Raw genomic sequence first — 16,370 nt, 5'->3', positions numbered from 1 at the left:
GATAATACCCAATGCTGGTGAGGGTCTAAAGATACAAGTACTTTAACACACTGTTGGATAATGATAAATTAGTATAAACATTTTAGAAAGTACTTCGGGAATTCATATAATAAAATTTTCAACATATACCCTATTTCTATAAATTTACCTTATGGATATACTTGGAGAATTTTGGCAATATTTCTTTGTGAAATTTTCATTAAGTATCATTTGCAATAGCAAAAATCGGGACACAAACTAAAGGCCCATCAATAAGGAACTGATTATGGTATATGATAGAATACAACTCTACGGCCGGGTGCGGTGGCTCACGCCTGTAATCCCAGCACTTTGGGAGGCCGAGGCAGGTGGATCATGAGGTCAGGAGATCAAGACCATCCTGGCTAACACGGTGAAACCCTGTCTCTACTAAAAATACAAAAAATTAGCCCGGCGTAGTGGCGGGCGCCTGTAGTCCCAGCTACTCGGGAGGCTGAGGCAGGAGAATGGCGTGAACCCGGGAGGCGGAGCTTGCAGTGAGCCGAGATCGCGCCACTGCACTCCAGCCTGGGCTACAGAGCCAGACTCCGTCTCAAAAAAAAAAAAAAAAAAAAAAAAAAAGAATACAACTCTACGCAGGCCTTAAAAAGAATGTGGCAGATCTCTTTGCATCTTTGATGGCATTCATACTATATATTTGAAGACATCCATGCTACACTTTTATCCACAGAAAAGAAAGCTACAGAATAGTATGTGTGGCATAATATAATTAAATGAATTTTATAAGGGTGCCTAGGTTTATGCCTTAATATTTCTGGAAGAACAAAAATAAAACTGTAAATAGAAATTCCACAAGAAAACAATTGCAGGGAAAGGGGCTCTGGTGTTTCTTTATATGCATTTGTAAATTACTTTAACTTAACCATGTACATATATTAATTAAAAGTTTTTTAAGTTCCACAAGAAAACTATTGCAGGGAAAGGGGTTCTAGTGTTTCTTTATATGCTTTTGTGAATTATTTGAATTTAACCATGTATGTACATTAATTTGAAATTTTTTAAATGTCAAAAGTTATCTGGATAGCAGAATTATGACTATATTATTTTCTGTATAGCAAACTCAGATAAATCCTTTTAAAATTATTTAATTACTATCTGAAATTAAACTGCTATTTAGAATATAAACATTGGCCAGGTACATATGTCTCAAATTCATTTTTTGAGAATCTGCCTTAGTTTCATTTCTATGTCATGGAAAGAGCCATTGGGGGAAAAAGATTGAAGAAATGTACTTTTTCTCCTCTGTAGCTCTTTATTTTCAGTTTTATGCTCTAAGACTTCCCCTTTTATCTGATCTCTTGGCAGCTTGCTTTTATCCCAACCAATTATGCTTCATGCTATGAGAGAAAATAAATGGTGTCTATGTGATAGCAATACAACTGATTAAAAAATAACATATTCCAAAAACTTGTTCTGTCTTCATGATGTTCAACATATCATCTTATGACATTTTCACTGATATGAGCATTTGATTTGATAGCATAAGACATAACCAATTTCATGACTATGTAAGTTACAAGTACAAATGGTAGGAAATATTAAGAATAAAACTAAGGCCAGGGGCAGTGGCTTGTGCCTGTAATCCCATAACTTTGCAAGGCTGAGGTGGGCAGATCACTTGGGCCCAGGAGTTCGAGACCAGCCTAGGCAACATGGCAAAACCCCATCTCTACAAAAAATACAAAAATTAGCTGGGCATGGTGGCACACACCTGTAGTCCCAGCTACTGGGTTAAGGAGCTGAGATGGGAGGATCACTTGAGCCTGTCAGGGAGCTGAGATCAAGCCACTGTACTCCAGCTTGGGTGATACACTAAGACCCTGTCTAAAAAACAAGCAAAGAGAAGCGAAAAAAACTAATTTACCAGCAAGTACTGCTGACAAATGTTAGATACTGGCTGACTATAAGAGCATTAGTATACACAGTTTGGATATACAAAGGCATTAGTGGCTGAGTTCTAATATCCAAGATACTAATCCTCAAGTTAAATAATTAAGAAAGATCATTCGACTGATTACATTTAGCACACTGATACAGAAGGAAAACTATAAACTACTCAAGATCAATTCCGTATTACATCAATACTAGAAATGGATCTTGAAATGCAGAATCGTAACACAGAACATCAAGATGTTTTAACTACAGTGAGAGTCTCTCCTGTACAGGTAAGTAGACACACAAAACTAATCCATTTCACTCTCCCAAAAAACATCTTTCTAGATCAGAAGTCAGCAAATCAAGAGCCAGATAGTGAATTATTTAGGCTTTGCAGGCCATATCCAGTCTCTGTAGCTATCCTTTATTTTTTACAACCTTTAAAACTGTAAAGACCATTGTTAGCTCACAGGCTATACAAAAACAGGCCACAGCCACAACCAGATTTGGCCCCTGGTTGTCATTTATTGACCCCTGTTCTAGATATCTTCTTTTTATCCAGAATAAGGACGCTTAATAGGCATGTGATACCGTCCGTGCCCTTTTATCTGCTGCACTCATTCTGTATCAATTTGTCATAACATATTGGCTACAAACAAACGCACACACACACACAAATACCACATCTTCAATATTTTCAACTGCATAATAAGAATAATTTCACTCAAGGAAACCTCATTAAATTGCTGTAAAATCATTTCTAAATTTTTAACTATAAGATAATTCTAATAATAAAATTTATGGAACAATTATTTTACATAATACAATGGTACAGTTTTTTACTACTTTGTAAAAGTAAAACCTTGTTTTACTTTTGTAAAACTTGACATACTGCACATTTTTAATTAATGTTATTGAGGCATACTTTGCATATATTATTTACCATTGTCTGATGTAAGATTCAATGTTTCTTAGGAAGTTGATCGAGTTGTGCAACCATCACCATAAATCAGTTTGAAAACATTATCACCCCAATACGACCATGCACACTTAGCATTAATACCTGTTTCCTCCCACCCCTCCTATGCAACTACTAATCTACTTTTTGTCTTTATACTTTTGCTTTTTCTGAATATTTCATATAAATGGTATCATACAGCAAGTGGTTTCTGTGTCTGGCTTCTTTCCCTGAGCATAATATTCTTGAGGTTTATCCATGTTGTAACATGTATCCTTAGTTTATTCTTTTTTATTGCTACATAGTATTCCATTGGATATCCTCCACATTCTTAATGCGTACAATTCACTAAGCTTTGACTTACGTATACACACATGTAACAATCACCAGTCAGAATAACATAACAATCACTTCCAAAATTTACTGTGTGCCTTTGTAATTCTTCCTTCCTGCCCCTCTTCACCCACCTCTGGCCCCAAGGCAACCACTGGTCTGCTTTCTGTCATCATACATTAGTTTGCAATTGCCAGAATTTTATACAAAAAGAATCATACAGGATGTGCTCCCTTTTTTCTAACTTCTTTCAATCAGCAAAATTATTTTGAAATCCATCAATATTGTAGAATGTATCAACTTTATTTTTTTTTATTACTGAAGAATATTTTTTTATATTCACCTGCAGTGAACATTTGGAAATTTTCCAGTTTGGGGCTATCACAAATAAATCTGATATGAACCCTTGCTTACAAGTCTTTGTATGGACACATGTTTTCATTTCTCCTGAGTAAAGTATCTAAAAGTGGAATGGCAGGATCATATAGTAGGTGCATGTTCAACTTTAAGAAACTGCCAAATTGTTTGCCAAAGAGGTTGCATCATTTAACATACCCACAAACGCTGTAAGAGTGCTCAAGTCCCACCGCATCCTTACAGCAGTTGGTATGGCCAGTCTTTTTAACTTTATTCATTCCAAATAGATGTGTGTTATCCCATTGTGGTTTTAATTTACATTTCCTAACGATTAAAGATGCTGAGCATCTTTCCATGTGTTTGTCATCTATATCTCCATAGTGAGGTGTGTTCATATCTTTTCTGATTTTTAAAATTGGGTAGTTTTATTATTGAGTTTTTGACAGTTCTTTATATATTCTGAATTTACCAGACACATGATTTTCAAATATTTTTCCCAGTCTGTAATTTGTCTTTTCATTCTCTTAACAGTGTCTTTTAAAGAGTAGAAGCTTTTAATTTTTATAGGGTGATTTATCAATTTCTTCTTTTATGGATCATGGTTTTCATGTCTTATCTAAGAAACATTCCCTAACCCAACTTTTTCTTCTCAAAGTTTTATCATTTTAGGCTTTACATTTAGGTCTTTGATTCATTTTTACTTAATTATTATACATGTCTTGAAGTATTGGTTGAATTTCATTTTATGACATAGATATCCAACTGTTCCAGTACTGTTTGTTGAAAGAACTATCCTTTCTCCAGAAAAAATGCCATTGTACCTCGTGGAAAATCAGTTGTCCACATATGCATGTTTTGTCTTTCTTTCTGGACTCTCTATTCTATTCCATTAACTGTTTTCTTTTGATGTCAATACCACATTGTCTTAATTACTGCAGCTTTATAAATCTTGAAATCAGGTAGACTTCCAACTTTGTTCTTTTTCAAAAAAGTTGTCTTAGCTATTCTAGATACTTTGCGTTTTTCTATGAATTTTAGAATCAGTTAGTCAATTTCTACAAAACTGTTGACTGGTACTTTGACTGAGAATGCTATGAATCTATAGATTACCTTGGGGAAAATTGATATTTTTAACAATATTGAGTCTACTGATCCATAAACAAGATATATAGTCACCACTTATTTAGATTTTTTATTTTTCTTAACCATGTTTTAAAGTTTTCAGTGTATGGATCTTCCACATCTTTGTCAGATTTACCCCTGAGTATTTAATATATTTGCTATTACTACAAATGGCATTTGTTGCTTTTTCATTTCAATTTCTAATTGTTCCTTGCTGTTATACAGAAACATTTTTGTACATTGAGCTTCTACCTTCAACCTTAGTTAACTCACTTCGTTGTTCTAGTAGCTAGAACATGTAATCTGTGAATAATGACAGTTTCACTTCTTCCTTTCTAATCTAGTTGACTTTTTATTTCTGTTTCTTGCCTGATTGCGCTGACTAGAAGCCCCAGACCAATGTTGAAAAGCAGCAGCAGTGAGAGGGATGTCCTTGTCTTGTTCCTGATCTTAGGAGAAATGCAACATTCAGTGTTTCACCACTAAATATGATGTCAGCTTTGACTTTTCTTAGACATTCTTTTCAGGTTAAGGACATGGACTTCTATTCCTAGTTTGCTGAGACTTTTTAATCAGAAACAGATGTTGGATTCTGTCAAATGCTTTCTCTGCATCCACTGAGATGCTCATATGGCTTTTGCTTTTTACTTTCTTAATATGGTGAACTGTAATGATTAATTGTTGAATGTTAAACTAACCTTGCATTCCCAGAATAAACCCTACTTGAACATGATATGTTACCCTTTTTATATATTGCTGGATTCTATTTGCTAAAATTTAGTTTACAATTGTTACATCTATGTTCATGAATGATACTGCATTGTGGTTTTCTTTGTCTGGTTTTGGTATCAAATAATGCTGATTGTTTTAGCTAGGAGGATAAATTAGGTCCCTGTTACTCCCCCTTAGCCAGAAGTACTCTGCTAAATGCTTATTATGTTATTATCTCATCTATTCCTTCCTAGCTTAGAAGGTACATATTATTACCATCATTTTATATACAGGAGAAATGGGAAATGGGGAAAAACTGAGGCTCAGAGAGCAAGGGGGTACAGCTCTTTCTAGCTGGAACAAGGGTTTGAATCAAGACAATAGGAATCTAAAACCCACTCTCAACATCCTACTATACTGCAATACTAAGTGTTCAAAAAAAACTCTTTAAACCCACAATTTCTTTTTCATTAAGAAATTATATCTCCAAAAGATCCAAGTAGTCTGATCTACTACTTAGTGATCTACTACTTAGTGATTAAGACATAGGTCTTAATCACTATGGTATTTGTTGAAAAAAATGAATGCGATGTCATGGTTTCTTATATTCTGAGTCAGGATCTACACAAACTATTAACTACTGAATATACTGAAAACATTACTTAAGACAGATTTAATCCAGCTAAAAACAGCCTTACAAGGATATTCCACAGTCCCAAAAGGCCAACCAAAACAATAACAATAGATGTTACCATTTTAAAATTTTATGTAATCTTCAAAACCACATAGCGAAATAAGTACTATTATACATATTTTATAGATAAAGAAATTTGAGACACAACAACATTAAGAAACTTGCTTAAAGTCTGCCATCTCTGAAGTAGCTGAAAAGGTATTCAAACTCAAGTCTCTACAACTTCAGAATAGATTCTTAAAATTTGTATTTTATGTTTCATTTGTTTGGTTTTTCAATTACAATGTTGTCAACCCTAAGAAACAAGAAGTGCTGCCAAAGGCCTTTTGGGGAACAAGGAAATTCCAACATTAGACTGGGGCAGAGCTCAGTGCCAAATAAATTGGAGCTGAGCTTTGATGATAATGATGGCAAGCTGGGGTTTCCCCAACTAGATTAAATCTGCTTTGCTCCATTTCTAAAGCAAGTTTTTTTGTTTTTTGACCACAAAACTAGCTGAGAAGGCTAGCATGGTGGCATACATCTGTAGTCCCATCTACCCAGAAGGCTAAGGGAGGATTATTTCAGCATAGGAGTTTGAGGCCAGCCTGGGCAACATAGCACCCTGCTTTTTCTTTACTTTCTGGTTTGTTTTGTTTTGTTTGAGACAGGGTCTCACTCTGCAACTTTGGTGATCCCACGGATCGCCTCAGCCTCCCAAGTAGCTGGACTACAGGTGCATGCCACCACACTCAACTAATTTTTTGTATTTTTTATAGAGACGGGGTTTCACCGCGTTGCGTAGGCTGTCACTCAGCTTTTTCTATATTTCTGATGACCTGCAGTGGGCACAGCTCAATGAGCTTGGACTACTAGCTATAATGCAGAATTCCCCTTAAGAGTAAGATGGGAAGGCAAAGAGAAAGAATAATAGCTATTCAAATAATTCCAGTCATGATGCAAGATGGTATAGGGATAAAGAGCCTGGACTCGAGGAAATTGCCAAAGTTCAAATGCTTATTCTGCCTCATGGTAGCTGTGAGACCTTGGAAAAGTTATTTAACTTCTCTGGGCTTGCATACCTTCATCTATAAGACAGGGGTGATCATTTTACCTCTCATATGGCTAACAATTAAAAGACAGAATATACAAAAATTGTTTAGAATAGCACCTGACACTTGGTAGGTCCTGTTTAAATTTTGCTATCAATTTGTCAATTACTGTTATTCCTATAGTAAATGAACAAGAAAAAAATTACATATGTTGAATAGGCACTTTAGAGATTCTTTAGTATAAATAACTTTAATGTTTGTAATGACAATATATTTTAAAACACAGTCCTAGAAATGTGGCATATCTATATTAGTGTCCTAAAAATGGCTTTGGAAACTGATTTCCAGCATCTTCTAAAAGCAGGCAAACAATTTTAAAAACATTAGCAGAGAAAATTGGACATAATTCATTAAAATAAAGCAAATTACTTAATTCCACTAAAGTAGTATTGAACACCTACTATGTGCTCAGCATTATGCAATCTTGATTAGGGGGACATACAAAATCTAAACCCTATTCTCAATAAGCTTAAAATATAATACATAAATACAAAAGTGTATACATAAAACAAATAAGGCAAAGTACAAGTAAATGTGAGAGTAGCACATAACTCTGAAAGAAATTCTCAAGTATCATTAAAATTTATGAGTTTAATTTATAGAATAAAAAAAGTATCTATGTGTATGTTTAATGCCATTCTTAATGCTAGTGCCAAGAACAAGTTCAAATGACTGGTATTTTATAATATTATAAATTATTAAAGAATTACTTGAACAACAAAAAAAAAAGAGGACTATTTGATAATTTTCATTGTAACTTACTGTTGCTATTTTGGTCTGGAGAAAGTTCTCTCTTTCTTCATCTACCTTAATTTCATGTCCATTTTTAAATAATTCAAGCATTTTGGGGATGTCACGGCCAATGGAATCTAGTTAGAAAAAGTAAAATCCACAATTATCACTCCAAATACGTAGTAAAAATTACTGAATAAAAGAAACACGTATCTCATGTAAAGACATAGCAAATAAACTGTGGCAGATAAACTTTAGTTCCAAAGAGCTGTTTCCTGGTGTTCACATTCGTTGAGTGTGAATGAAACTTGCAACTTACTTCAAACCAAGAGACAGAATAATCATGTGTACATAATTACATTACATAAAGCTATAATGCCTGTCTTGGAGAAGACTATCTTCCTTACTGGCTTTGAAGAAACAAGCTGCAATGCTGTGAGCTGCCATATGGAGAGGGCCACAGGGCAATAAGCTGAGAGCAGTCTCAAGCTAACAGCCAGCAAGAAACTGAAGCCCTGAGGGAGGAGCCAAGATGGCCGAATAGGAACAGCTCCGGTCTACAGCTCCCAGCGCGAGCGACGCAGAAGACGGGTGATTTCTGCATTTCCATCTGAGGTACCGTGTTCATCTCACTAGGGAGTGCCAGACAGTGGGCGCAGGTCAGTGGGTGAGCGCACCGTGCGCCAGCCGAAGCAGGGGCGAGGCATTGCCTCACTCGGGAAGCGCAAGGGGTCAGGGAGTTCCCCTTCCAGGGGTGACAGACAGCACCTGGAAAATCGGGCCACTCCCACCCAAATACTGTGCTTTTCCGACGGGCTTAGGAAACGGTGCCCCCAGGAGAGTATAGCCCGCACCTGGCTCAGAGGGTCCTACGCCCACGGAGTCTCGCTGATTGCTAGCACAGCAGTCTGAGATCAAACAGCAAGTCGGCAGCGAGGCTGGGGGAGGGGCGCCCGCCATTGCCCAGGCTCGCTTAGGTAAACAAAGCAGCCTGGAAGCTTGATCTGGGTGGAGCCCACCACAGCTCAAGGAGGCCTGCCTGCCTCTGTAGGCTCCACCTCTGGGGGCAGGACACAGACAAACAAAAAGACAGCAGTAACCTCTGCAGACTTAAATGTCCCTGTCTGACAGCTGTGAGGAGAGCAGTGGTTCTCCCAGCACGCAGCTGGAGATCTGAGAACGGGCTGACTGCCTCCTCAAGTGGGTCCCTGACCCCTGACCCCCGAGCAGCCTAACTGGGAGGCACCCCCCAGCAGGGGCAGACTGACACCTCACACGGCCGGCCAGGTACTCCAACAGACCTGCAGCTGAGGGTTCTGTCTGTTAGAAGGAAAACTAACAGAAAGGACATCCACACCAAAAACCCATCTGTACATCACCATCATCAAAGACCAAAAGTAGATAAAACCACAAAGATGGGGAAAAAACAGAGCAGAAAAACTGGAAACTCTAAAAACCAGAGTACCTCTCCTCCTCCAAAGGAACGCAGTTCCTCACCAGCAACGGAACAAAGCTGGACGGAGAATGACTTTGACGAGCTGAGAGAAGAAGGCTTCAGACGATCAAATTACTCCGAGCTACGGGAGGATATTCAAACCAAAGGCAAAGAAGTTGAAAACTTTGAAAAAAATTTAGAAGAATGTATAACTAGAATAACCAATACAGAGAAGTGCTTAAAGGAGCTGATGGAGCTGAAAACCAAGGCTCGAGAACTACGTGAAGAATGCAGAAGCCTCAGGAGCCGATGCGATCAAATGGAAGAAAGGGTATCAGCCCTGGAAGATGAAATGAATGAAATGAAGCGAGAAGGGAAGTTTAGAGAAAAAAGAATAAAAAGAAACGAGCAAAGCCTCCAAGAAATGTGGGACTATGTGAAAAGACCAAATCTACGTCTGATTGGTGTACCTGAAAGTGACGGGGAAAATGGAAACAAGTTGGAAAACACTCTGCAGGATATTATCCAGGAGAACTTCCCCAATCTAGCAAGGCAGGCCAACATTCAGATTCAGGAAATACAGAGAACGCCACAAAGATACTCCTCAAGAAGAGCAACTCCAAGACACATAATTGTCAGATTCACCAAAGTTGAAATGAAGGAAAAAATGTTAAGGGCAGCCAGAGAGAAAGGTCGGGTTACCATCAAAGGGAAGCCTATCAGACTAACAGCGGATCTCTCGGCAGAAACCCTACAAGCCAGAAGAGAGTGGGGGCCAATATTCAACATTCTTAAAGAAAAGAATTTTCAACCCAGAATTTCATATCCTGCCAAACTAAGCTTCATAAGTGAAGGAGAAATAAAATACTTTACAGACAAGCAAATGCTGAGAGATTTTGTCACCACCAGGCCTGCCCTAAAAGAGCTCCTGAAGGAAGCGCTAAACATGGAAAGGCACAACCGGTACCAGCCACTGCAAAATCATACCGAAATGTAAAGAACATCAAGACTAGGAAGAGACTGCATCAACTAACGAGCAAAATATCCAGCTAACATCATAATGACAGGATCAAATTCACACATAACAATATTAACTTTAAATGTAAATGGACTAAATGCTCCAATTAAAAGACACAGACTGGCAAACTGGATAAAGACTCAAGACCCATCAGTGTGCTGTATTCAGGAAACCCATCTCACGTGCAGAGACACACATAGGCTCAAAATAAAAGGATGGAGGAAGATCTACCAAGCAAATGGAAAACAAAAAAAGGCAGGGGTTGCAATCCTAGTCTCTGATAAAACAGACTTTAAACCAACAAAGATCAAAAGAGACAAAGAAGGCCATTACATAATGGTAAAGGGATTAATTCAACAAGAAGAGCTAACTATCCTAAATATATATGCACCCAATACAGGAGCACCCAGATTCATAAAGCAAGTCCTGAGTGACCTACAAAGAGACTTAGACTCCCACACATTAATAATGGGAGACTTTAACACCCCACTATCAACATTAGACAGATCAACGAGACAGAAAGTCAACAAGGATACCCAGGAATTGAACTCAGCTCTGCACCAAGCGGACCTAATAGACATCTACAGAACTCTCCACCCCAAATCAACAGAATATACATTTTTTTCAGCACCACACCACACCTATTCCAAAATTGACCATATACTTGGAAGTAAAGCTCTCCTCAATAAATGTAAAAGAACAGAAATTATAACAAACTGTCTCTCAGATCACAGTGCAATCAAGCTAGAACTCAAGATTAAGAATCTCACTCAAAACCGCTCAACTACGTGGAAACTGAACAACCTGCTCCTGAATGACTACTGGGTACATAACGAAATGAAGGCAGAAATAAAGATGTTCTTTGAAACCAACGAGAACCAAGACACAACATACCAGAATCTCTGGGATGCATTCAAAGCAGTGTGTAGAGGGAAATTTATAGCACTAAATGCCCACAAGAGAAAGCAGGAAAGATCCAAAATTGACACCCTAACATCACAATTAAAAGAACTAGAAAAGCAAGAGCAAACACATTCAAAAGCTAGCAGAAGGCAAGAAATAACTAAAATCAGAGCAGAACTGAAGGAAATAGAGACACAAAAAACCCTTCAAAAAATTAATGAATCCAGGAGCTGGTTTTTTGAAAGGATCAACAAAATTGATAGACCGCTAGCAAGATTAATAAAGAAAAAAAGAGAGAAGAATCAAATAGATGCAATAAAAAATGATAAAGGGGATATCACCACCGATCCCACAGAAATACAAACTACCATCAGAGAATATTACAAACACCTCTATGCAAATAAACTAGAAAATCTAGAAGAAATGGATAAATTCCTCAACACATACACCCTCCCAAGACTAAACCAGGAAGAAGTTGAATCTCTGAATGGACCAATAACAGGAGCTGAAATTGTGGCAATAATCAATAGCTTACCAACCAAAAAAAGTCCAGGTCCAGATGGATTCACAGCCGAATTCTACCAGAGGTACAAGGAGGAGCTGGTACCATTCCTTCTGAAACTATTCCAATCAATAGAAAAAGAGGGAATCCTCCCTAACTCATTTTATGAGGCCAGCATCATCCTGATACCAAAGCCTGGCAGAGACACAACAAAAAAAGAGAATTTTAGACCAATATCCTTGATGAACATTGATGCAAAAATCCTCAATAAAATACTGGCAAACAGAATCCAGCAGCACATCAAAAAGCTTATCCACCATGATCAAGTGGGCTTCATCCCTGGGATGCAAGGCTGGTTCAATATACGCAAATCAATAAATGTAATCCAGCATATAAACAGAACCAAAGACAAAAACCACATGATTATCTCAATAGATGCAGAAAAGGCCTTTGACAAAATTCAACAACCCTTCATGCTAAAAACTCTCAATAAATTAGGAATTGATGGGACATATCTCAAAATAATAAGAGCTATTTATGACAAACCCACAGCCAATATCATACTGAATGGCCAAAAACTGGAAGCATTCCCTTTGAAAACTGGCACAAGACAGGGATGCCCTCTCTCACCACTTCTATTCAACATAGTGTTGGAAGTTCTGGCCAGGGCAATTAGGCAGGAGAAGGAAATCAAGGGTATTCAATTAGGAAAAGAGGAAGTCAAATTGTCCCTGTTTGCAGATGACATGATAGTATATCTAGAAAACCCCATTGTCTCAGCCCAAAATCTCCTTAAGCTGATAAGCAACTTCAGCAAAGTCTCAGGATACAAAATCAATGTGCAAAAATCACAAGCATTCTTATACATCAATAACAGACAAACAGAGAGCCAAATCATGAGTGAACTCCCATTCACAATTGCTTCAAAGAGAATAAAATACCTAGGAATCCAACTTACAAGGGATGTGAAAGACCTCTTCAAGGAGAACTACAAACCACTGCTCAAGGAAATAAAAGAGGATACAAACAAATGGAAGAACATTCCATGCTCATGGGTAGGAAGAATCAATATCATGAAAATGGCCATCCTTCCCAAGGTAATTTACAGATTCAATGCCATCCCCATCAAGCTACCAATGACTTTCTTCAAAGAATTGGAAAAAACTACTTTAAAGTTCATATGGAACCAAAAAAGAGCCCGCATCGCCAAGTCAATCCTAAGCCAAAAGAACAAAGCTGGAGGCATCACACTCCCTGACTTCAAACTATACTACAAGGCTACAGTAACCAAAACAGCATGGTACTGGTACCAAAACAGAGATATAGATCAATGGAACAGAACAGAGCCGTCAGAAATAATGCCACATATCTACAACTATCTGATCTTTGACAAACCTGACAAAAACAAGAAATGGGGAAAGGATTCCCTATTTAATAAATGGTGCTGGGAAAACTGGTTAGCCATATGTAGAAAGCTGAAACTGGATCCCTTCCTTACACCTTATACAAAAATCAATTCAAGATGGATTAAAGACTTAAATGTTAGACCTAAAACCATAAAAACCCTAGAAGAAAACCTAGGCATTACCATTCAGGACATAGGCATGGGCAAGGACTTCATGTCTAAAACACCAAAAGCAATGGCAACAAAAGCCAAAATTGACAAATGGGATCTAATTAAACTCAAGAGCTTCTGCACAGCAAAAGAAACTACCATCAGAGTGAACAGGCAACCTACAAAATGGGAGAAAATTTTCGCAACCTACTCATCTGACAAAGGGCTAATATCCAGAATCTACAATGAACTCCAACAAATTTACAAGAAAAAAACAAACAACCCCATCAAAAAGTGGGCGAAGGACATGAACAGACACTTCTCAAAAGAAGACATTTATGCAGCCAAAAAACACATGAAAAAATGCTCACCATCACTGGCCATCAGAGAAATGCAAATCAAAACCACAATGAGATACCATCTCACACCAGTTAGAATGGCAATCATTAAAAAGTCAGGAAACAACAGGTGCTGGAGAGGATGTGGAGAAATAGGAACACTTTTACACTGTTGGTGGGACTGTAAACTAGTTCAACCCTTGTGGAAGTCAGTGTGGCGATTCCTCAGGGATTTAGAACTAGAAATTCCATTCGACCCAGCCATCCCATTACTGGGTATATACCCAAAGGACTATAAATCATGCTGCTATAAAGACACATGCACACGTATGTTTATTGCGGCATTATTCACAATAGCAAAGACTTGGAACCAACCCAAATGTCCAACAATGATAGACTGGATTAAGAAAATGTGGCACATATACACCATGGAATACTATGCAGCCATAAAAAATGATGAGTTCACGTCCTTTGTAGGGACATGGATGAAATTGGAAATCATCATTCTCAGTAAACTATCGCAAGAACAAAAAACCAAACACCGCATATTCTCACTCATAGGTGGGAATTGAACAATGAGAACACATGGACACAGGAAGGGGAACATCACACTCTGGGGACTGTTGTGGGGTGGGGGGAGGGGGGAGGGATAGCATTGGGAGATATACCTAATGCTAGATGACGAGTTGGTGGGTGCAGCGCACCAGCATGGCACATGTATACATATGTAACTTACCTGCACATTGCACACATGTACCATAAAACCTAAAGTATAATAATAATAATAATAATAATAATAAAAAAAAAAAAAAAAAAAAAGAAACTGAAGCCCTGTGTCCAGCAGCCTACAGGAACTGAATTCTGCCAACTGTGTAAGTCTGCAAGCAGATCCATCGCCCATTGAGTCTAAGATGAAACCACCTCTCTGGCCAACACCTTGAGTGGAGCTTTGTGAGACCCTTAAGCAGAGAACCCAACTCCGCTACACAAACATTCCTGACACACAGAAATGGTGAGATAATAAATGTGTGTTGTTTCAAGCAACTGTTTGTGGTAATATTGTTGCACCATTATGGATAACTAATACATAAGTATATGCAATAATAATATACAGCATACATTAAAAACACAGATGACATATTAAAATAAAATCTGTAAAATAATCTATGGCAAAAGATAACACTGGCCAGGCATGGTGGCTCACGCCTGTAATCCCAGCACTTTGGAAGGCTGAGGCAGGCAGATCACCTGAGGTCAGGAGTTCAAGACCAGCCTGGCCAACATGGTGAAACCCTGTTTCTACTAAAAATACAAAAATTAGCTGGGTGTGGTGGTGCACACCTGTAATCCCAGCTACTTGGGAGGCTGAGGCAGGAGAATTGCTTGAACTCGGGAGGAAGAGGTTGCAGTGAGCTGAGATTGTGTCACTGCACTCCAGCCTGGGCGGCAGAGTGAGACTCTGTCAAAAAAACAAAACAAAACAATACGGTCTTGAAATCTTTTAAGAACCTTTTACCTACCATAAAGAAGTGAAGAAAAAAAAAAAACTAAACTAAAAAGCAGAAACATTTAGCAGTGGAAACAATATCATAGTGAATGATACAGTGTAGAGGTAGCTCATTATTACACAAATGGTTATAGAAACTGGCATGAGTTTCTATAGTCGGGCATGGTGGCAGGCACCTGTAATCCCAGCTACTCAGGAGGCTGAGACAGGAGAATCACTTGAACCTGGGAGGCAGAGGTTGTAGTGAGCCGAGACTGAGCCACTGCACTCCAGCCTGGCAGCCTGGGCAACCGAGTGAGACTCTGTCTCAAAAAAAAAAAAAAAGAAAGAAAAGAAAAGAAAGAAACTGGCATGAGAGGCTGGGCATGGTGGCTCATGCCTATAATTCCAGCACTTTGGGAGGCCGAGGCAGGCAGATTACTTGAGGTTGGGAGTTCGAGATCAGCCTGGCCAACACAGCGAAACCCCGTCTCTACTAAAAATACAAAAATCAGCTGGGGTGGTGGCGCATGCCTGTAAACCCAACTACTTGGGAGGTTGAGGCAGGAGGATCACTTGAACCCAGGAGGTGGAGGCTGCAGTGAGCTGAGATCGTGCCACTGCACTGCAGCCTGGGCAACAAAGGAAGACTCCGTCAAGAAGGGGAGGGGAGGGGAGAAAGGGAGGGAGGGAGGGAGGGTGAGAGAGAGAGAGAGAGAGAGGGAGGGAGGAAGGGGGAGAGAGAGAGAGGGAGGGAGGGAGGGAGAGAGAGAAAGAGGCATGAGAAAATAATTAAAAACTGAAACAATTTATTGGATTCTAATGTCACTTTGTCCTCCATTAGGTAGAGAAAGGGATGCAACTAAATATAGTAAGGAGAAAAATGGAATCAGGATAAAAATTAAGAATCTTCAAAGGGTCATACAGGAGACTACAAAATAAACTATTACTCTCCTAAGATTTAGTCATTATCATTTTAACACAAATTTAATAAATAAAAATATGGTATATTCCACTATACCATAACTTAACTTGAAAATTTAATTCCATGCACAGAAAAATGTGAATTATTTAAAGGGTAAGAAATAGAATGAAGACTGTGCCACTGAAGAGACATCACTCCCACCATGCTCAAGCAAGTCTTCCATAGATGAGTCAATGTGAGGAACTCATTACATACAGAGCACGGCATACCCTCAGCATACATTATTCCTAGGATTA

At 38.5% G+C, this 16,370-nt stretch overlaps 1 protein-coding gene across 3 annotated transcripts in view; it reads right to left on the bottom strand.

Moving 5' to 3' along the window:
- Positions 1 to 16,370, bottom strand: part of MRPL1 (mitochondrial ribosomal protein L1) — a 107,229-nt gene that overhangs the window by 42,571 nt on the left and 48,288 nt on the right. For all 3 annotated transcript variants that reach the window (XM_054485582.2, XM_054485585.2, XM_054485584.2), the window contains one exon: positions 7,943 to 8,049. In XM_054485582.2, the coding sequence (XP_054341557.1) occupies positions 7,943 to 8,049 (107 nt within the window). The remainder of the gene's footprint in view (positions 1 to 7,942; positions 8,050 to 16,370) is intronic.

The sequence above is a fragment of the Pongo pygmaeus genome, chromosome 3 (assembly GCF_028885625.2).
Source record: "Pongo pygmaeus isolate AG05252 chromosome 3, NHGRI_mPonPyg2-v2.0_pri, whole genome shotgun sequence".
NCBI lineage: Eukaryota > Metazoa > Chordata > Mammalia > Primates > Hominidae > Pongo > Pongo pygmaeus.
The sequence above is the reverse complement of the archived record's forward strand: the minus strand, read 5'-3'. Positions and strand labels throughout refer to the sequence as shown.